This window comes from Aotus nancymaae, unplaced genomic scaffold, assembly GCF_030222135.1.
Source record: "Aotus nancymaae isolate 86718 unplaced genomic scaffold, 86718_ANA_hifiasm-v0.15.2.pri h1tg000020l, whole genome shotgun sequence".
NCBI lineage: Eukaryota > Metazoa > Chordata > Mammalia > Primates > Aotidae > Aotus > Aotus nancymaae.
Window position 1 is genome coordinate 58,675,402 of NW_026988432.1, and position 22,823 is coordinate 58,698,224.

Here is a 22,823-nt window from a genome sequence, read left to right on the forward strand (position 1 = left end):
TATTTAAATAGGGCTTTTTTAGGCAATAGATATTTGTGTCTTAATATTTAACAATCTCTGCCTTTTAATTGAGTGTTTAGATCAGTTGCATTTAATTGTATTACTGATGTTTAGATTTAAGTTTACCATCTTTGTTAATTGGTTATTTTTCTGCCTGTTTTTTGTTCCCATTTTCTTTTTTTTCTGCCTTATTGCAGATTCTCTCTGTGTGTGTGTGTGTGTGTGTGTGAGAGAGAGAGAGAGAGAGATTCCATTTTATCTTTTTTGGCTTATTAACTGTAACTGTTACCTTACTGGTGACTCTAGGATTCAAAGTATAAATCTTTAATTTATCACAGTCTGTATTAAGTAATACTAAACCACTTTACATATAAGTATATCACAACAGTATACTTCCATTTATGCTATCTTGGTCTTTGTACTTTTGTTTTTATACATTTTACTTTGGCATAAATATCAAAGTACAGTATTGTTATTTTACTTTGAATAATCAGTTGCCTCTCTCCTTAATGTAAAAAGGTTCTTCTCAACTTCCTGACCTTTTTTGCTAAGCTATACACATCTGCTTTGTGTTCCAACAGCACACTGTTCTGTTCCTTTTTAAGGCAGTTTTCTTTCTAAAAATTGTGATAAAATATAAATAACATAAAATTTGCAGTAATAACCATTTTAAAGTGTATAATTCCATGGCATTAATTACAGTCACAGTCTTTTACAACTATTATCATTACGTATTCCCCAAGTTATTTTACCTTGTACCCCTAAGTTGAAGCTTCACTCCCCGTTGCCTCCACTCCTAGCCTCTGGTAACCACTATTTTACTTTCTGTTTCAATGAATTTGCCTAATCAAGGTACCTCATTTAAGTGGAATTATACAGTATTTGTCATTTTGTGTGTGACTTTCTTTACTTAGCATAATTTGCAAGGATCATCCATGTTGTAGCATGTATCAGAATTTCATTCCTTTTTATGGTCGAATAATTCTCCATTGTACTGCCATACTGTATTTTGTCTATCAGTTCATAGGTTAATAGACACAGGTTGTATATACCTTTTGTCTTTTGATAATGCTGCTATGAACATTTGCATACAAAATCTGAGTCCCTGAGCCAGTTTATGTTTACCCACATATTTACCATATTTACTAGAGCTTGTATTTATTCCTTTGTGTAAATCTGTCTGGTATTGCTTTCCTACCTGAAGATCTTTCTAAACATTCTTTTATAACTTGAGTCTGTTCTTGATGAATTTTTTTCAGATTTTGTATGTCCGATAGGATCTTTCTTCCCTCCCCTAAACCCCAAAGATAGTTTTGCTGAGCGTCTAGTTTGAGCTTGATTTTTACAAAATTTAAGTACAAGTTGAACATTCCAAATTCAAAAATCCAAAATCTGAAATTCTCCAGAATCCAAAACTTTTTGAGCGCCAATGTGACACATAGGGAAATGCTTATTGGAACATTTCAGATGTTGCATTTTCAGATTTGGGATGCTTAGGTGGTAAGTATAATGCATCTATTCCAAAATTGAAAAAAAAAATCAGAAACATAAAATGCTTTTGCTTCTAAGCATTTTAGATAAAGGATACTCAAACCTGTATGTTAAATATGTCACTCCGTTTTCTGCCAGCTTGCATCGTTTATGATGCGAAAACTGTTATCAGTCTTATCTTTGTATCTCAGTACATATTGTCTGTTTTTCTCTGACTTGTTTTAAGATTTTTTTTTTTTATCAGTCTATATGCTTTGTAGCATTGCAGTGTTTCTGTTGAAAGTAGTGGTGTGTTCCTAATGTTCTCACTCATAGGCGGGTGTTGAACAATGAGGACACATGGATACAGGGAGGGGAGCATCACACACTGGGGTCTGTGGGGGGAACTAGGGGAGGGACAGCAGGGGGTGGGGAGTTGGGGAGGGATAACATGCGGAGAAATGTCAGATATAGGTGATGGGGAGGAAGGCAGCAAAGCACATTGCCATGTATGTACCTATGCAACAATCTTGCATGTTCTTCACATGTAACCCAAAACCTAAAACACAATAAAATATATATTTTTAAAAAAAGTAGTAGTGTGTTTGTATATTGTATGAGATGTTTTGTATAAATGCAAGCTTGTGTTGGGAGGAATTTTGTGTGTATTATTTTGCGTAGACAGTTTGTGTGTGTTGTGTGGGGATGTGTTTGTGTGTAGATGTTACAGGGGGTGTTGTGAGGGGATACTCTTTTGTTGTTTTGTATCTCTGGTATTACAGTGTCCTACCTGGTCAATGTTGTCTTTATGCTTATTGTGATTATTTATATATGGGGATAGGACTTTTTATACCAATTAAAAGTTTTTGTTTATCCAATTCTTTCTGTTTTCTCTGTTTTCTCTTAAATTTATTGTCTTCTGCTGTTTTGTTTTCTTGCTCCGCCTTTTTTCTCCTTAATATTTTAGAATTTATATCTTTTTCTGATTTTCTTTGAAGTTTTAACATGCATATTTAACTTTAAATTTCAGGATTAAAAGTGTTTTCCTTCTCCCAACTTAAGGACTTTGTTAGCTTTGGTCACTCTCTTCCTGAAATGACATTTTTGTTATTGAAAGTATTGAAAGTCTAAGTTTTGAAAGCATTTAAAGTCTGACTTCTTAGAAATTCAACAGTATATACACTACCACTTTTTTGTTTTTTTTTGAGACGGAGTTTCGCTCTTGTTACCCAGGCTGGAGTGCAATGGCGCGATCTCGGCTCACCGCAACCTCCACCTCCTGGGTTCAGGCAATTCTCCTGCCTCACTGGGATTACAGGCACACGCCACCATGCCCAGCTAATTTTTTGTATTTTTAGTAGAGACGGGGTTTCACCATGTTGACCAGGATGGTCTCCATCTCTTAACCTTGTGATCCACCCGCCTCGGCCTCCCAAAGTGCTGGGATTACAGGCGTGAGCCACCGCGCCCGGCCCCACTTTTTTTTTTTTTTTTTACCACTTTTGTTATTGAAGTTAAAGTCTGACTTTTTAGAAATTCAACAATATATATACTACCACTTTTTCACCACACAGTAAATGTCTCATATGTAGTACTTTAAAAAGTTACCTTTGTATGTACCATATTATGGTGACCACTTGTATGTTAGATTGTGCTTGTAGGAATCAAGTCTTCTGGTGATAAATTACTTTGGTTTTTATCTATAAATTCTTTATTTTTCTCTAGTTAACAATTTAGGTTAACAGATTTTTTTCAGGCACTATAGAGATAATATTCCTCTCTGTCTTTTACTGTAGCTGTCAAAGCCTGCTAATCTCTTTTATTCTGTTTTATCTCTCAACCTATTTTCTAGTTCTTCTGTTTGGTTTTTGGTGTTTACAATGATGTTGATTTCTTTTTATGTGTCCTGTTTGGGCTCTTTCAGTTTTCCTGGATCTGTGAAGCCATGTTTTTTATTGGTTCAAGAGTATTTATGGCTATTTTCCATTCTGTTCCCTCTCTTTCTAGAACTACGTTTAATCTTGTGTGAGATCTTTTCCTTTGGTCATTTATGTCTTTTTTGATATTTTCAGTTTTCTTTTCTTTATTTCCTGTGGTTACATTCTTTGAATGTATCTTTCTGTTCTCTAATTCTCTCCAGCTATATCACATCTGCTCGCTCTTTAATCTTTCCATTGAGTTTAATAGTGGTTCCAGTCTCACCTTCATTCTGTTTATTTCTGATGTTGGGGGATGATGTCCCTAGATACTTTGCCTATATTTTGAAAGACTAGTGGTGCCTCTTCTTTAGAATGTTGTTATGGCTCAGTGTTCCCTCAGAGCTCTTCATTTATCATGATACATGGAAGTGAAAATCTCCTTTGCTCTAATTACCATTATTCTTCAGACAATATTTTAGCAAGTTTTAAAGTAGTAAACAATTTTGAAGGGAAAGTTTTAGAGGCATAAGGATAATAAAAATACTTATTTAGTCCTATTTGCTGAGAGATTTTCTGATTTAATAGGATTGAGCCCAAGAATTTGCATTTTTTAAAAGTTTTCAGGTAAAGTTGATGCATCTGGCCTAGGGACTACACTTTGAGATGCACTGGAGTAGATGTCTCGATACTGATTGTTTCACCTTTCAGTTAGGGGTGTTTGCAGGCTTGGTCATCATTTTATTAACACCGAATACAAGTACAGTGAAAGTTTCATTTGGCACTTAAGTAGCTTGTTTAAAATGACTGCATTAATGTAATGTTTTATTTTAGTGATCATTCAGGATATGTTCGTCCAGTACCAGTGCCACGCAGTTTAAATAGTGATATTTCCTATTTTGGTGTTGGGGGCAAGCAAGCTGTCTTCTTTGTTGGACAATCAGCCAGAGTAAGTAAAAAAATTTCTTATAAATGAAAGTTGGTCAAAATATTTTCAAGTTGACTCTGTCTAAATGTGTTAACCAGTTTATTAGGAATTTAAAAAGTACTCTTTTTAATATTTAACAGATGATAAGCAAACCTGCAGATTCCCAAGATGTTCATGAGCTTGTGCTTTCTAAAGAAGATTTTGAGAAGAAGGAGAAAAATAAAGAGGCAATATATAGTGGATATATTAGAAACAGAAAGGTACAATACATTTTAACTCATAATTGTAAATTTACTCCTTTGGATAGATGGTAGGACAGAACTTAACATGAAGGTATGAATTTTTCAAAATGAGTTACTCTTTCCTTTAGTTATGTTAGTAACAAAAATGGACTTTCTCAAGCCAGAAATCTTCAGATAAGTTGTCTCATAAAGCTTACTAAGCTTTCTATAGATTGCTTGTAGGATTGTAAACTTTTTTCCCTGGTCTGAATTTGGATTTTAAAATTTTTGTTATATAATAAAATCATAGAGTAGAAAAACAATAATAGGATAATGGACTTTCAGAAAATTGGACCTCCAGAGAAATAAATGAGAGATTGCTGTTATAAGTTTGCATTCAAATTCTTGTGTTAATAAGACAATATGTTAACAAATTTAAATCTTGGTGGTGAGTAAATATTTATTGTATATTTCTTTAACTCTTCTCTATTTGAAACATGATTTTTAATCTAAAGTATTAAATATGTAAGTTAGTTTATTTATTATTATTTTAAGAGATGGGTTCTCACTCTGTCCCTAGACTAGAGTGTAGTGTGCTATCACTCTAGACTAGAGTGTAGTGTGCTATCACTCTAGACTAGAGTGTAGTGTGCTATCACAGTTCACCACAGCCTCGAACTCCTGGACTTAGGCAATCCTCCAACCTTGGCCTCCCAAAGTGTTGGGATTACAGATAAATATTTTAAAGTGACTTACGGCTGGGTACAGTGGCTCACTCCTGTGCTACCAACATTTTGGGAAGCTAAGATATGGTAGGATCGCTTGAGCTCTGGAGTTCAAGACCAGCCTGGGTAACATAGGAAACTTCTTTAAAAAAAAAAAGCCAAGTGTGTTGGTGTGTACCTGTAGTCCTAGCTACTCGGGAGGCTGAGGTGGGAGGATCACTTGAGCCCAGCTGCAAGTGAGCTATGATTATGCCACTGCATTCCGAGTTGGGTGATAGAGCAAGACTGTCTCAAAAACAATACAACATTTTAAAAAAGTAATTTTGAACTTTTAAAAAATTGGTTTTCTGATTCTAAAACAACTTGTAGGAAACTATATAGGAAAGCATAAGGAAAATAAAAATACTCCCAAGTCCTAGAGAAACCTACTGAAACATTTTGGTGAATTTCCTTCAAATTCAACCTTTTTAAAATATGTACTTATAGTTTTGATCCTATATTTTAAAAATTAATATGTTGAGTATTTCCCCATCTTATAAAATATTTTGATATACAACAGTTTTTAGCAGCCTTGTAACATTTCCTTCAATGAATGTAACACAGTTTCACTATTCTGTTGAGCATTTGGCTTATATAAAGGATTTTAGAATAATTGTAAAGACTTTGCCATGAATATCTTTGCATAACATCTTCCCTGAATTACAGATTTTTTTTTCTTAGATTGTTATAATTTTAATAGCTGTGATAATGAATTTGAACTTTTTTTTTCTTTTTTTTTTTTTTTTGAGATGGAGTTTTACTCTGTTGCCTCGGCTAGAGTGCAATGGCGCCCTCTCAGCTCACTGCAACCTCCACCTCCCTGGTTCAAGTAGTTCCCCTGCCTCAGCCTCCCGAGTAGCTGCGATTACAGGTGCATGCCACCATGCCTGACTAATTTTTTTTGTATTTTTAGTAGAGACGGGGTTTTACCATGTTGCCCAGATAGGTCTCAAACTCCTGACCTCAGGCAATCTGTCCACCTTAGCCTCCCAAAGTGCTGGGATTATAGGCGTGAACTACCGTGACCAGCCTGAATTTGCACTTTTTATATGTTCATGGCTTGTATTTCAAAATTGCTTGTCAGAAAGCTTAAACCCAAAGTCACGTACACTTCCAGCAACTGTATGGAAGTACTCGTCTGACATTTATTTTTCAAAAGAATGAGAAAGGGAAAAAGGACAGCAAAATCTTGACCATTTGGTAAGTTAAAAAAACACCTTTTCTTTCATTGGTTGGTGGGTTGGATTTTTTTTTCATTTTATTATCCACTTTTATTTTCTCAATAATATTCGCTTTGTGCAGGATATTACTTTCTTTTCTTTGTTGCATTTACTTAACAAATTACATATTTCATCTTATTTTTTCCATCTTATCTTAGCGACCACAAAGCCCTATAAAATATAATGGTGGAACTATTACTTGCCATGATAAAACTGGTGAAAAATAGGAATTGAGAATTTAAGTGGCTTTCAAAATTGTTTGCATATTACAAAGCTTGTATAGAACTGGGCCTCTTGGAGCACCATTTTTCTGCCACCCTTTTCTGCGTTTTGTGCTTAGTTCTTCCCAGCAAACATTTCATGGGTACCAACAGGTACTTGTCTTTTTCCTTTTCTGACCAGTCTTTTCCAGTCTATTTTGGTTGAACAACTCTTCTATCTCTGACCTGTGAGCAGTTTTCAGAATGTGGGTGGAGTTGGTGGTTCTTGTTCTATAGTCAACAGTCTTGCCTTTTCTATAGATGTGTATTTGCTACTTAAACCAAAAGCTCTCAAATCTGTGTTTCATGTGAAAACTTTTAAAATTGAGACACTAAATCATGTTAGGTTCAGTAAAGGAAACAAACCATCCTAGGCCGTTTACACAGAAAATATTTAATAGAGGGAATTAGATGCTTACTGATTATTGGAAGGGCCAAAGAAATGAGTTATGGCTAAGCCTTCTAGAATGATGCCAAGACTGTCTGAAGTTATCCTGGAGGGATGCTGCAACATTTGCTATAATCATTCAGTTGGAAGACCACCACTGGGTCTGGAATTCAGAAACTCACTGCTGTATCTGTGATCCAAGAGTTGGAATGATCTCACTGCCACATTTGTTCCAGTACTGGAACACAGAATTTCTGGCCATAACTAGGGCTGCAGTGGCTTGTTTTCTTTTTCAGAATTGAACAATAAATGAATTTATTATTTGGTTGGTGCAAAAGCAATTGTGGTTTTTGCCATTACTTTTTTTTTTGTTTTAAGTTCTGGGGTACATGTGCAGATCGTGCAGGATTGTTACATAGGTATACCCATGCCATGGTGGTTTACTGCATCCATCCCCCCTGTCATCTACATTAGGTATTGCTCCTGATATTATCCCTCCCCAGTACTCCCACTTCCTGCTATCTCTCCCCTAGCTCTCCCACCCCCTAACAGGCCCCAGTGTGTGATGTTCCCCTCCCTGTGTCTGTGCGTTCTCATTGTTCAACACCCACTTATGAGTGAGGACATGCAGTGTTTGGTTTTCTGGTCTTGTGTCAGTTTGCTGAGAATGATGATTTCCAGCTTCATCCGTGTCCCTGAAAAGGACATGAACTCATCCTTTTTTATGGCTGCACAGGATTCCATGGTGTATATGTGCCACATTTTCTTTATCCAGTCTATCATTAATGGGCATTTGGGTTGGCTCCAAGTCTTTTCTATTGTAAGCAGTGCCACAGTAAACATACGTGCACATGTGTCTTTATAATAGAACAATTTATAATCCTTTGGGTATATACCTAGTAATGGTATTGCTGGGTCAAATGGTATTTCTATTTCTAGATCCTTGAGGAATTGCCACACTGTCTTCCACAATGGTTGAACTAATTTATATTCCCACCAGCAGTGTAAAAGCATTCCTATTTCTCCACATCCTCTCCAGCATCTGTTGTCTGCAGATTTTTTAATGATCGCCGTTCTAACTGGCGTGAGATGGTATCTCAATGTAGTTTTGATTTGCATTTCTCTAATGACCAGTGTTGATGAGCAGTTTTTCATATGTTTGTTGGCTATATCTCTGGTACCAAAACAGAGATACAGACCAATGGAACAGAACAGAGGCCTCGGAAGTAATGCCACACATCTACAACCATCTGATCTTTGACAAACTGGACAAAAACAAGCAGTGTTTCAAGGATTCCCTGTTTAATAAATGGTGTTGGGAAAACTGGCTAGCAATATGCAGAAAGCTGAAACTGGACCCCTTCCTTACACCTTATACAAAAATTAACTCCAGATGGATGTCCTCTTTTGAAAAGTGTCTGTTCATATCCTTAGCCCACTTTTTGATAGGGTTGTTTTTTTCTTATAAATTTGTTTAAGTTTTTTATAGATTCTGGTTATTAGCCCTTTGTCAGATGGGTAGATTGCAAAAGTTTTTCCCATTCTGTTGGTTGCCAGTTCACTCTAATAATAGTTTCTTTTGCTGTGCAGAAGCTCTTAAGTTTAATTAGATTCCATTTGTCTATTTTGGCTTTTGCTGCCATTGCTTTTGGTGTTTTACTCATGAAGTCCTTCCCTATGCCTATGTCCTGAATGGTATCGCCTAGGTTTTCTTCTAGGATTTTTATGGTGTTAGTTAGGTCGTATGTTTTAATCTTTAATCCATCTGGAGTAATTTTTGTATAAGGTGTAAGGAAGGGGTCCAATTTCAGCTTTCTGCACATGGCTAGACAGTTTTCCCAACACCATTATTAAACAGAGAATCCTTTCCCCATTGCTTGTTTTTGTCAGGTTTGTAAAAGATCAGATGGTTGTAGATGTGTGGCATTAATTCTGAGGCCTCTGTTCTGTTCCATTGGTCTATATCTCTGTCTTGGTACCAGTACCATGCTATTTTGATTACTGTAGCCCTGTAGTATAGTTTGAAGTCAGGTAGCGTGATGCCTGCAGCTTTGTTCTTTTTGCTTAGGATTGTCTTGGCTATGCGGGCTCTTTTTTGGTTCCATATTAAGTTTAAGGTTGTTTTTTCCAATTCTGTGAAGAAGGTCAATGGTAGCTTGATGGGGGATAGCATTGAATCTATAAATTACTTTGGGCAGTATAGCCGTTTTCACACCATTGATTCTTCCTAACCGTGAACATGGAATGTTTTTCTATCTGTTTGTGTCCTCTCTTATTTCCTTGAGCAGTGGTTTGAAGAGGTCCTTCACGTCCCTTGTTAGTTGTATTCCTAGGTATTTTATTCTCTTTGTAGCAGTCGTGAATGGGAGTTTGCTCATAATTTGGCTCTCTGTCTGTTATTGCTGTATAGGAATGCTTGTGATTTTTGCACATTGATTTTGTATCCTGAGACTTTGCTGAAGTTGCTTATCATCTTAAGGAGATTTTGGGCTGAGATGATGGTGTCTTCTAAAGATACAATCATGTCGCCTGCAAATAGAGACAATTTGACTTCCTCTTTTCTATTTGAATACCTTTTATTTCTTTTTCTTGCCTGATTGCTCTGGCCAGAACTTCCAATACTATGTTGAATAGGAGTGGTGAGAGAGGGCACCCTTGTCTCGTGCCAGTTTTCAAAGGGAATGCTTCCAGTTTTTGCCCATTCAGTATGATATTGGCCGTGGGTTTGTCATAAATAGCTTTTATTATTTTGAGATATGTTCCATTGATACCTAGTTTGTTGAGAGTTTTTAGCATAAAGGACTGTTGAATTTTGTTGAAGGCCTTCTCTGCATCTATTGAGATAATCATGTGGGTTTTGTCTTTGATTCTGTTTATGTGGTGGATTACATTTATAGATTTGTGTATGTTGAACCAGCCTTGCATCCCCAGGATGAAACCGACTTGATCGTGATGGATAAGCTTTTTGATGTGCTGTTGGATTCGGTTTGCCAGTATTTTATTGAAGATTTTCACATCAATATTCATCATGGATATTGGCCTGAAATTTTCTTTTTTAGTTGTGTCTCTGCCAAGTATTGGTATCAGGATGATGTTGGTTTCATAAAATGAGTTAGGGAGGATTCTCTCTTTTTGTATTGTTTGGAATGGTTTCAGAAGGAATGGTACCTTTCTTTGTATGTTTGTACAATTCAGCTGTGAAGCTATCTGGTCCTGGAGGTTTTTTGGTTATTGGGCTATTAATTGCTACCTGAACTTCATACCTCGTTATTGGTCTTTTCAGGGATTCAACTTCTTCCTGTTTTAGTCTTAGGAGGGTGTAAGTGTCCAGGAATTTATCCATTTCTTCTAGATTTACTGGTTTATTTGCATAGAGGTCTCTAATGGTAGTTTGTATTTCTGTGGAATTGGTGGTGATAGATATCCCCCTTATCATTTTTTGTTGCTTCTATTTAATTCTTTTCTTTTCTTTTTTATTAATCTGGCTAGCGGTCTATTTTGTTGATCTTTTCAAAAAACAAGCTCCTGGATTCGTTGATTTTTTGGAAGGATTTTTTTGTGTCTCTGTCTTCTTCAGTTCTGCTCTGATCTTAGTTATTTCTTGTCTTCTGCTAGCTTTTGAATTTGTTTGTTCTTGTCCCAGATTCTGATACGTTATGTCTTTGTTCTCATTGGTTTCAAAGAACATCTTTATTTCTGCCTTCATTTCATTGTTTATCCAGTAGTCCTTCAGGAGCAGGTTGTTCAGTTTCCATGTAGTTGTGCGGTTTTGAGTGAGTTTCTTAATCCTGAATTCTAATTTGATTTGTTATGATTTCCATTCTTCTGCATTTGCTGAGAAGTAATTTACTTCCAATTATGTGGTCAATTTTAGAGTAAGTGCAACGTGATGCTGAGAAAAATGTATATTCTGTTGATTTGGAGTGGAGAGTTCTGTAGATGTCTGTTAAGTCCGCTTGGTCCAGATCTGAGTTCAAGTCCTGGATGTCCTTGTTAATTGTCTTTTTGATCTTTCTAATATTGACAGTGGGATATTAAAGTCTCCCACTATTATTCTGTGGGACTCTGAAGTCTCTTTGTAGGTCATTAAGAACTTGATTTATGTATCTGGGTGCTCCTGTATTGGGTGCATGTTTATTTAAGATAGTTAGCTCTTCTTGTTGCATTGATCCCTTTACCATTATGTAATGCCCTTCTTTATCTCTTTTGATCTTTGTTGGTTTAAAGTCTGTTTTATCAGAGACTAGGATTGTATTCCCTGCTTTCTTTTGCTCTCCATTTGCTTGATAAATCTTCCTCCATCCCTTTATTTTGAGCCTATGTGTGCCTTTGCACATGAGATGATTCTCCTGAATACAGCACACCTATGGGTCTTGGTTACTGGTCTTTCAGTGCCTTGCGTAACAGAAAACCTTTAAGAAACTTCAGGAAATAGCTTCTGCTTCATTTTTGGCATCCACATTTTGGCTGGTACATCTAATTGGGGAAACTTAATTTGCATCCACAATCCAAACAGTATTTTTTTTTTGCCTTCCAACCTCATAGCCCAAGAGAGTAAAGTAAAAGGTCATAGGAATGGGTGCTGAATACCAACTGATCATATCTAGCACAACCATTTCCAGGTTCAATTAGATGTTCTTTCTTAGGTGTTTGAGGAATAACTCAGTTTAGGTACATTTGAAGTCAAATATGGGCACAGTGGCTCACGCCTGTAATTCTAGCACATTGGGAGGCTGAGGACGGAGGATCTCTTGCGCCCAGGAGATCAAGACCAGCTGGGCAACATAGACCCTGTCTCTTTAAAAAAATTAAAAAAGGGCCAGGCGCGGTGGCTCACGCCTGTAATCCCAGCACTTTGGGAGGCCGAGGCGGGTGGATCACGAGGTCAAGAGATCGAGACCATCCTGGTCAACATGGTGAAACCCCATCTCTACTAAAAATACAAAAAATTAGCTGGGCATGGTGGCGCGTGCCTGTAATCCCAGCTACTCAGGAGGCTGAGGCAGGAGAATTGCCTGAACCCGGGAGGCCGAGGTTGCAGTGAGCTGAGATCGCGCCATTGCACTCCAGCCTGGGTAACAAGAGCGAAACTCCATCTCAAAAATAAAAAAAAAATAAAATAAAATAAAATAAAAAAATAAAAAAAAAGAAAGAAAAGGAAAGGAAAAAAGAAAGCAAATATTATCGTTAAGCCTTTCTTATTCTTTCCTTCTCTGTTCTTCCTCTCAGGTACCTTTTTCAGTTAATGGCATCCACTGGCCATGCAGTTAAAATCGGTCCTTTTTCTTAATCATTCAGCACATTTAATTTTGTCTTTTGTATTCATTTCTTTCATCTACCTGTTCTGCCACCCACTTTCCACTGCTCTAATTCAGCCATCTCAGCCACATCTTTTATCATGTTTATCATGTATCCTAAACTACCTTGTTTTCTTTATCGCTCTGAAATTCATGTTTTAATTTGTCTGAAATGTTATTATTCAGTCATCTGCTGGGTGACTGTCATCCTCTTTTTACATTTGTAGCTCTTGGCTCATATCTTCATACATAATAGCATATTGTTTTGTCATCATTTTTTTTTTTGTCTCCTACCAGATGGAATTTGTAGAGCACAAAGACACTGTCCTATTTATCTTTTTTTTTTTTTTTCATTTATCCATTGGTACACAGTGTCCTATTTATCTTGAACCTATCTTTCTCAGGCCCAAGTTCAGGCATAGGGCTTACAGAAGATGCTTGATAAATATTTGGATAATGAATTTGCATCATTAGTAAATTCCAACTAATCTACTGACTCAAAGTGTATGAAATGTTACTTATATATATTGTAGCTGTGATATTAGTAATTTAGTCTGTGGAGATGCATTAGAATGGTTTTGTAGGGTTATAGTCTTAAGGGTTTTTTTTTTTAAATCAGATTTAGAATTTGGTAGACAAATTCTAAAAGAACTAAAGCACTAAATTTTAATTAAGCAAGTAATCATACGTACTTATTTTTGAAAGTCAACTAATCTTTTAGATAGAATAGTCTGTATTTTTATTTCCACAGTTTTAAAATGTATGTAGCAACATACACAGTAGAAATAGTCTCTTGTCACTTAAGGACAGAGATGCATTCTGAGAAATGTGTCATTAGATTATTTTGTCGCTATGTGAACATCATAGAGTGTACTTACACAAACGTAGATGGCATAGCTTACTGCACACCTAGGCTATATGGTATAGCATACTGCTTCTAGTCTACAAATTTGTACAGCTTATTACTGTAGGCATTTGTAACAGAATGGCAAATATTTGTGTAGCTAAATATATCTAAACATAAAAAGGTACAGTAATTGTATAATATTGTATCATCATCTGGGACCACTGCAGTCAGTTGTTAACAGAAATGTTATTATGTGGCATATGACTGTACATGAACACACACACACACACACACACACACAGTTTATTTTTTTGAGACAGACTTTCATGCTTGTTGCCCAGACTGGAGTGCAGTGGTGTGATCTTGGCTCACTGCAACCTCTGCCTCCCAGGTTCAAGTGATTCTCCTGCCTCAGCCTCCCTAGTAGCTGGGATTATAGACACTTACCACCATGCTTGGCTAATTTTATATTTTTAGTAGAGATGGGGTTTCACCATGTTGGCCAGGCTGGTCTTTAACTCCTGACCTCAGGTGATCTACCCACTTTGGACTCCCAAAGTGCTGAGATTACAGCTGTGAGCTACCACACCTGGCCTGCAATTTTTAAAACATAGGTTCATGCTACAGATTGAGAAGTTTGTAATTTTATCCTCAAATTCCCCTACCACTTTCCTTCCATAAGCTTTAGATATTCTCTGAAAGTGGGTTGGTGTCCAGGATAATTTTACTTTTAAGCACAGTGTGTTTGGGCTTAGCTAGCTGGGTCCAGCCTGCCCTGTAGTTTTCTTGAACATGGAGGGCTGAGCATTGGTTTTGACCAAGTTAAGTGGTAGATCTCCCAAGCAAGGATTCATTCCACCCCACGGTAAGTGTCCTCAATTTTTTAAGGCGTTTTAAAACTCAGTGTTTGTCTTTACCTTTTCCTCTATGATTCTAAAATTGGTTTAGCATTATAAGAGGGTGCTTTTTATGCATGCCAGGTTAGCAGTCTGTGTGAAAGTTCTCTTGTCTTCACAGTGTTGTCACATACTCAGCCAGTTTGTTGTATTGTACCAGTTTCCTCCAAAAGTTTTTCTGAAGCCTATTTGTGAAACTCCAAGTAAATCACATTAAAATTTGATACAATAGCTATTTGTATAATTAAAATTTAGAAGATTAATCTGTTGTATTTCTGTTCACTCTTGTAGCCCTCTGATTCTGTTCACATTACAAATGATGATGAAAGATTTCTACATCATCTTATCATAGAGGAGAAGGAAAAAGATAGCTTTACTGCTGTGGTTATCACAGGGGTACAACCAGAACATATACAGTACTTGAAAAATTATTTCCATCTTTGGACACGACAGTTAGCGTAAGTAATTATATTTGGCTTAGGAAATGTTGCTACTTAGCTTTTTTAAGACAGAAAATACTACAGATACGTTGAAGCCTCTTTGGTATCCTTTTTCCTTCTGTCTCATTTTCTTCCCATCAGTATTATTCAGTACTCTGTTGTTGTTATTGAAACAGCTCTCTATTTATTCTGTAAATATTTATAGATCATCTCTAGTATACTGAGCATTATTTGAGGAACAGGATTTTTACAATATTATAAAATTAAAAATGAACTTCACAACTTGTCAAATTGAGGACTATATCACTTCCACAACCCCATTTTGTGCTGCTTTTCCATAGCACCTGTCATAATCTTCCATACCACGTATATATATAATTTTTTTGTTAAATTCACTGCTGTATCTCCAGTGTTTTCTAGAAGAATACTTGCCACATGGTAGATGCTCAAATTGTTTATCAAGTGAATGAATGCATTAAGCCTATTAAAATAAAAAATATATATACATTGTGTCTATATGACATTAGTACTAAAAATAATTATTGTGTTTTTATTCCAGTAAAACTTGTAGGGACTGTGTATCCCATTAGACCAAATCAGAGGAATATTTATGTAATGGCTCTAAAATTATTTTTTATAGCTGTGTGATGCATATGGTTTACTGGATTGTTTCCCTTATTTGCATTAGTCTGAATTACTGAGACTTGCAAAATGGGTACGTCTGCACAAAATTCATATTTTAAAAATGTATCTTTTTACATTTACCCAAAAGGCTATTACTCTTGAGAGTCTCAATTTTATACATAGATGTACACTAACAGAATTTTAATTTTTTTTTTGGAAAATAAATTTGATTTTAGGTATACTTCTTCTTGAATATTTCTGTTTATTATTGCTGTTACCCACGGTATTTAAATAGGATGTTGCAGTTTTCTTCTTTAAGTACATATTTTATTAGCTATTTTATAGTTATAGTTTCTTTTTACTGAAGGAACTCTGGACATTAACACATAATTAAAATATACTTTGGCTCTAATAAAGAAGGATTATGAGGAAATATTGCATATTTCTGTTTCACAGATAAAGGCATAATTATTTTATAATCTTGAGTAATACTATCAAAATGTAATCTTTTTTAACCTTTACTTAAAAAATAAAGAGGTGTTGATTTCCAAAGTGTTGATTTTCAGTGAAATGATGTCAAATTTATTAGTTTTGTTTTTGAAATGTTGGGGTAAGATTGTCTCCGTGCTATAGGAGAGGAGAGATGAATATTCTAGAACAGGGGTCCCCAATCCCCTGATTGTGAACTGGTACCCATCTGCGGCCTGTTAGGAACCAGGCCCCACAGTGAGTGGTGGGCAAACGAGTGAAGCATTACTGCCTGCCTCTGCCTTCTGTCAGATCAGAGGCAGCACTTGATTTCTCTTAGGAACATAAACCCTAATGTGAACTGTGCATGTGAGGCATCTGGGTTGCATGCTCCTTATGAGGCTAATGCCTGATGATCTAAGGTGGATTCATCCCAAACCACCCTCCTCAACTCTCATCCCTGGAAAAATTGTCTTCCACGAAACTGGTTTTGGTTCCAAAAAGACTGGGGACTGCTGTTCTAGAATGATAGTCTCATATTGAGATTAGATATCTAATCGAGTTTACCCCTGATAATTGAATCCTTTCTGGAACATACCTGGCAAGTAGAATTATAGACTCTTGCTATCTTGTTTATATTTATTTAATGAATTATTCCTCTTAGAAATATAAAGTGTATGGTGTTTGAAGTTGGAAAGGCCTGGGTTGAAGCCCATGGCTCCCTAACTCTATTCTGTGATGTCAGATAAATTATATATACTTCTTGCACCCCAGGTTCTGTATCTGTAAAATGAGATGTAATAATACCTGCATCTCAATTGTTTTTACCATTTAAAAAAAATGGAATACCTATTTTAAAATGCTTAATAAAATGCTTGATACCTAGTAAATAGTGTTAAAATTTTTTTGATGGAAGATTACATTAACTATATTGTTATGTGAATTAAAAGTATATTCTTCTCTATTTTAGGCATATTTATCATTACTATATTCATGGCCCAAAAGGAAATGAAATACGAACATCAAAAGAAGTTGGACCTTTCAACAACATTGATATTGAAGTAAGAGAAAAATCCATCTTAAAATATTAAAAATTATGAGATATGTGTTCCAGTCTCAAATGACTTGGGATAATAAAAAACACTTGATAATTAGACAACTTCTCTCTCCTTGTTTTTTACCAAACTATTTTCATTGTTTGGTATCCAACTAAAGAGATTATTCCTAGATGTATTTTTCTTGAATCTTATTTACTGTATTGCTTGATTTATCTTTTTTTGTCTCTCTTCTGTAGAGATATATGCATTGTTACGAAATATCAATCATCTCTTGAAGCATGGAGGAGATAATGTAGCTTTCCTTTTGTTTGTAGAAGTTATATGGTGGTGACAAGATTTAGCAGCACAGAGTATCTGAGTGTTGGATTGTCAATATCCTAATCCACATGTTAGAATTTCACATACAATATTGTTCCACTTCCAGGAAATCTTGAATTAAATGTACTCATGACTTATCTTTCCTTTGGCTCTGATTTGCTGTTTCTTTGCTTACATTATATTTTTTAGTAGTATCTTCCTTATCAAGATGCTGCTTAAAGCTATTTAACTCATATATAAATATATATATTTCATTAAGCCAGATTATTACTTGTACAAATAAACATAATTTTTATTTATTCTGTTGTTGAATCATAGCTGAGAACAAAAAGTTACCATAGAATTCAATTATTTTTGTTTCATTTTTATTTTAGATTTCTATGTTTGAAAAAGGGAAGGCACCTAAGATTGTCAACCTAAGGGAAATACAAGATGACATGCAGACGTTGTATATAAACACAGCAGCTGATAGTTTTGAGTTCAAGGCTCATGTTGAAGGAGACGGTGTAGTGGAAGGAATTATCCGTTTTCATCCATTCTTATATGATAGAGAAACTTACCCTGACGATCCATGCTTTCCATCAAGTAGGTTAATCTGTTTTCTTAGTTATAAAATATGAAGTTGTGATTTAGGACAGTGATTTATTTAAGTGATTATCAATTAGGCTATTAAAGTTAGCTAAATAAATATTAAATTTTTTTTCTTATGCAAGTCTTAGGTTGTTAGGTATTTGTAATTTTTGTAATTCTTGATTTTTGTGTACATTCATTTCTAGATGAATAAATCTTTAATGAACTATTAGTTCTATTACAAAATTAAACTTTTAGATATGTATGCGTGTTAATCATTTATATGTTCCCTTTATTGTCTTCTCTTTGTCCTTCTTGTAGTTTTACACTTTATGCAGTCATATCTTCAGCTTTTTCTTTATGCTTTCTGATTTTGTTGTATTTTAGAAAGGCTTTTTACACCTCAAGATTATATAAATCTATAGCTTTTTTGTTTTCATTGTTATTTTATAGTCATGCATCTGTGTTTTCCTTTTTTATATGTAGAGTAAGGTGGGGTTTTATTTATTTATTTAAATTTTTGAGTGATGGGGTCTTGGCATGTTGCTCAGGCTGGTCTTGAACTCCTGTCCTGAAACAGTCCTCCTGCCTTGGCCTCCCAGAGTACTAGGATTACAGGTGTGAGCCACCATCCTGGCCTTTTTTTTTTTTTTGGATAGAGAGATAGGGATTTAACAATATTTTCTATGTGGTATTCGGTTTCTTAGTACTAGTTATTGAATGTTATAATTTACCCAATAGTTAGACATATTACTTTTATAATATAAAGTTTCCATAAGTACATAGGTCTAGATTCTTTACTATAAGGTACTGTTTTATATTTTATATATGAGTAATGATACTGTCTTGTAGCTTTATCTTGTAATTTGATATCTTTGGGTCAAAACATTTTCACTGTTATTCCTTTTCGAGAATAGTATTACAAACCTTTGCTCTCTAGATAATTTTGGAATCAGCATTGTACATTCACTTAAAATAATCCTAGTAGGATTATTGGGGTTGCATTGAATTTATAGATTAACAATGTTAAACTTTTTCATTCAGAGTACTTAGTATATTCTTAGTTTCGTAGGGTCTGCAACCAGATTTCCTGATTTGAATCCTATCTTTGCCGCTTCCTATTGAACAAACTACTCCCTATCTTAGTTTCCTTATCTGGGAGATGGGTAGTTCACACCTCACAGGGTTGTTGTGAAGAACAAATTATAAAACTGGGGCACCTTCTTAGAATAGTGCTCACCACTATTCAGTAGTGCTCCTGTTCAGTGCATGTTGTTACTCAGTGCCTCCACTGGGCTTTTTGTTTTTGTTTTGGAGACAAAGTCTTGCATTGCCACCCAGACTGGAGAGCAGTGGTGTAATATAGGCTCACTGTAATCTTTGCCTCCTGGGTTCAAGAAATTCTTGGGGCTCAGCCTCACAGGTAACTGGGACTACAGGTGCCCATCACCATGCCAGGCTAATCTTTTGTATTTCATTAGAGACATGGTTTTGTCGTATTGCCCAGGATGGTGCCTGAGCTCAGTCAGTCCTCCCACCTCAGCCTCCCAAAGTGCTAGGATTACAGGCATGAGCCACTGCGTCTGGCCATCTCTGACCTCTTAAATTTGCTATTTCCAATTTTTGTGTGCTAATAGACAAAAAGATATAAAATTTTTCAAATGCTATCTTAAGAGCCATTAAGTTGAGTGATCAATCAGAGGGATTCTCCTCTAAGAGAAAAGTGATTTTGTTTGATTCAAAGGATTATATAAGAGACTTCTTGTAAAGGCTTTTGGGGAGAAGGTTTTATTTTAGGTGGATGAACTCTAATACCAGGTTAGCTGAGGTGTTAATATGTCAGGATCATGTTGTTTAATCCTAATTTATCTGGATATATGAGAGTGTGTTACTAATAAACATAATGTTATAGACAACTGTGCTAATTAATCCCCTTGATGCATAGTAACATATCTTACAATTCTGTGTACATTTTTTCATGATTGCATGAATCTGAAAAGGAAATAATTTCTAAAAAGTAAACTTAATTTTAACATCATTCACTAATTTGTCCAAACTAGGTAAACTTGCTGCTATTAGATGTCATAGATTTCTCAGGTGATTTTGTTGTTAACATACTAGTTCTGATAAAATTGTGAAACTGTTTTATGTTTTAGATAAAGGATTTAAGCTCCTGTATTTATAGGAAAGAGAGATTTTACTACAGGGGATAATAATCTTTTTGGATGTAAAACTCTTTTAGCCCTATGAATAGGTTTTAAAGATGACAGGCCTAGCAGCTAGTATACTACTTTTAACAGATTGGTTTGTATATAAGTAATTACTGACTTTTAAATGACAGACACCATTGGTAATGTGGAACCGCTTTGGAAAACTGCCTTTTTGTGGGCAGAGTATAAAACTACCTTTAGGTTTTATAGAATGAAACTTGAAAGATTATGTGTGTTTGTTTCATTATTTCTCACATTTTAGCAATAAACGTTTTGTTCCATTTGCCCTTTTGATCTAGAATTAAAAGATGAAGATGATGATGATGATTGTTTCATACTTGAGAAAGCAGCTAGAGGGAAAAGGCCTATTTTTGAATGTTTTTGGAATGGACGATTAATACCATATACATCAGTTGAAGAGTAAGTTTGATTTTTGCTGAAATTATATTTTTACAACCTAATTTTTTTACTAACTAACATTTTGTTCTGTTTAAGCTTTGACTGGTGTACTCCTCCTAAGAAGAGAGGGCTTGCACCAATTGAATGCTACAATAGAATATCTGGTGCATTATTCACTAATGACAAATTCCAGGTCAGCACAAATAAACTGACGTTTATGGATCTTGAGCTAAAATTGAAAGATAAGAACACTCTTTTTACAAGGATTTTAAATGGACAGGTATGATTTTTAAATATAAAGTTCTGGATATTTGCAAGTGTTTTATTTTTAAGTAAAAGATACTAATTCTGTAGGTTTTATTGATATTTTGCATCAAAAGACCATGATGTATAAATATTTTATGAGCAGCAAGTGTTCACATTACTAAAAAATTTTAAACAAATTAGACTAGGTTGGGATGGAATTTAGAATTTACATATCTTTATTAGTTTTTTTTTTTTAAAGACAGAATTTCGCTCTGTCGCCCAAGCTAGAGTGCAGTGGTACAGTCTTGGCTTACTGCAACCTCTGTCTCCTGGGTTCAAGCTATTCTCTCTCCTCAGCCTCCTGAGTAGCTGGGACTATAGGCATATGCCACCATGCCTGGCTAATTTTTGTACTTTGAGTAGAAATGGGGTTTTACCATGTTGGGAAGGCTGGTCTCGAACGCCTGACCTCAGGTGATCACCCACCTCAGCCTCCTAAACTGCTGGGATTACAGGTGTGAACCACCGTGCCCGGCCAAGATCTTAATATTAAGCCCTTGACATAATAGAAGCCACAGAAGCATCTTAATGAGAACATGTATGAACAGTTGTACTTCTTTTAAGGTGTATATTTGTAGATTAATAACCTAATTGTGCAATTTTTAGCTAGTCTTGAGGGTAAAAATGGGGTAAAACTGTGAAGTACTTTGAGCTAAAAGATGGTTTGAGATTGATCTGTATTAAAATACATGCATTGATTAATATAACAAGAATGATTCCACTTTGAAATTTGTTAAAAAGTTGAGTGTAACTAGCATACTAGTATACGCACAGACCTCAGAAATTTTTACTTGATACTATTCTTTCAGTAGTTTAATGTTGAATTGCCAAGAAATAGATGATTTTATTATCAACTTATTGCTGGGCAATGAATACAATGTGTAGCGAATAGTATTTATAGTCAGTCATTCCTATAAGATGTTGAAATTAATTTTGCTATTATAAAGATTCTGAATCATAGATTAGGATACTTTTATTCACTGAGAAAGGTCTTATCAAAATAAGCTACTATTCAGTTATAATACACTTAGAATTCATTTATAATGTGGTGTTCATTATCCAACTTTTATTGCACTGTGGGTCTTTTCAAAAGCTATCCAGAATAAGTTAATTCTATTCCTTTGTTACACTGTACTTTTAAAATACATATTTTCTAATTTTGAAAAATTCAAGCTGGGTATGATGGTTCACACCTGTAATCCTGGCTAATTGAGAGGCTGAGGCAGGAGGATGGCTTGAGGCCAGGAGTTCAAGACCAGCCTGGGCAATATAGTGAGACTCCCTCTCTATTTAAAAAAAAAAATGAAGAAGAAAGAAAAGAAATGTTCAAGTACATAGAAAAGTTGAAAGAATATTATAAAATGAATGTCAGCATATTCTTCCCTAGATTAACTGCCACCTTGATAATGCCTACTGAATTGTACTTTGACTGTTACTGAGTGTCTGGAATTAGTGCATCTGGTAATTTGTTTGGTTGATAGTGAATCCATCCTGAGAGTGTTAGAAATGCAGTTTAACAATTTGGTAGTCAGACTTTGTGGTTCCTAGTTAATAATTTAATATCCATGTCAAGATGGCAAACTGACAACAATGATTTGCTGATTTAGGAAAAAGTTGGTACCTAGGTATAGGAATAAGGGCAGCAGCAATTTCCTGGAAACTGTATACCATTTTGGATATATGAGTCTTTACGATGTATATATATTTCTTATTCATATAACTTTAAAATATCAAATTTATTAATAAGCTAAGATAGTATCTTTCTTGACAGCAAGCTTCAAAAACTTTGGCTGAAATTATTTTTAATTTTGCCTTTCCTTTGGAAATGGTATATTATGGTGTAAAGTATATAAGAAGGAATGGAGTTCAGTAACTTTACAGACTATCCTCTAAAAGATGTAATGGGGAGACTGTCTTACCTCCTCATTGTCCTAGAGGCAGGCATCAAACAAGTGTACAGCACCTTATGCTTGAACACAAATTTCTATATTCTCTTTCAACAGGGTGAAGAACTGTTGGCAAAAACACATCTTCTTAAGTATTATTAGAAAACACTTGATTTTTATAGTTTGAGTTTATTTTTTGGATAGGCTATATATATAAAATAGAAAATTAAAAAGTACATTGTGCGTAGCAGTGTTTCTTAACCTTTTTTTCATTATCACCCTCATAAGGAGTCTTTTCTGGCATCTTTTTCTCAATTGCTTCTCCCAGTGAAATTTT

General features: G+C 35.2%; 1 protein-coding gene across 2 annotated transcripts in view; it reads left to right on the top strand.

The window, feature by feature from the left end:
- Window positions 1-22,823, top strand: part of SMCHD1 (structural maintenance of chromosomes flexible hinge domain containing 1) — a 151,624-nt gene that overhangs the window by 27,974 nt on the left and 100,827 nt on the right. For both annotated transcript variants that reach the window (XM_021672411.2, XM_021672412.2), the window contains 7 exons: window positions 4,221-4,335; window positions 4,455-4,574; window positions 14,499-14,665; window positions 16,710-16,800; window positions 17,490-17,700; window positions 20,195-20,315; window positions 20,391-20,574. In XM_021672411.2, the coding sequence (XP_021528086.1) occupies window positions 4,221-4,335; window positions 4,455-4,574; window positions 14,499-14,665; window positions 16,710-16,800; window positions 17,490-17,700; window positions 20,195-20,315; window positions 20,391-20,574 (1,009 nt within the window). The remainder of the gene's footprint in view (window positions 1-4,220; window positions 4,336-4,454; window positions 4,575-14,498; window positions 14,666-16,709; window positions 16,801-17,489; window positions 17,701-20,194; window positions 20,316-20,390; window positions 20,575-22,823) is intronic.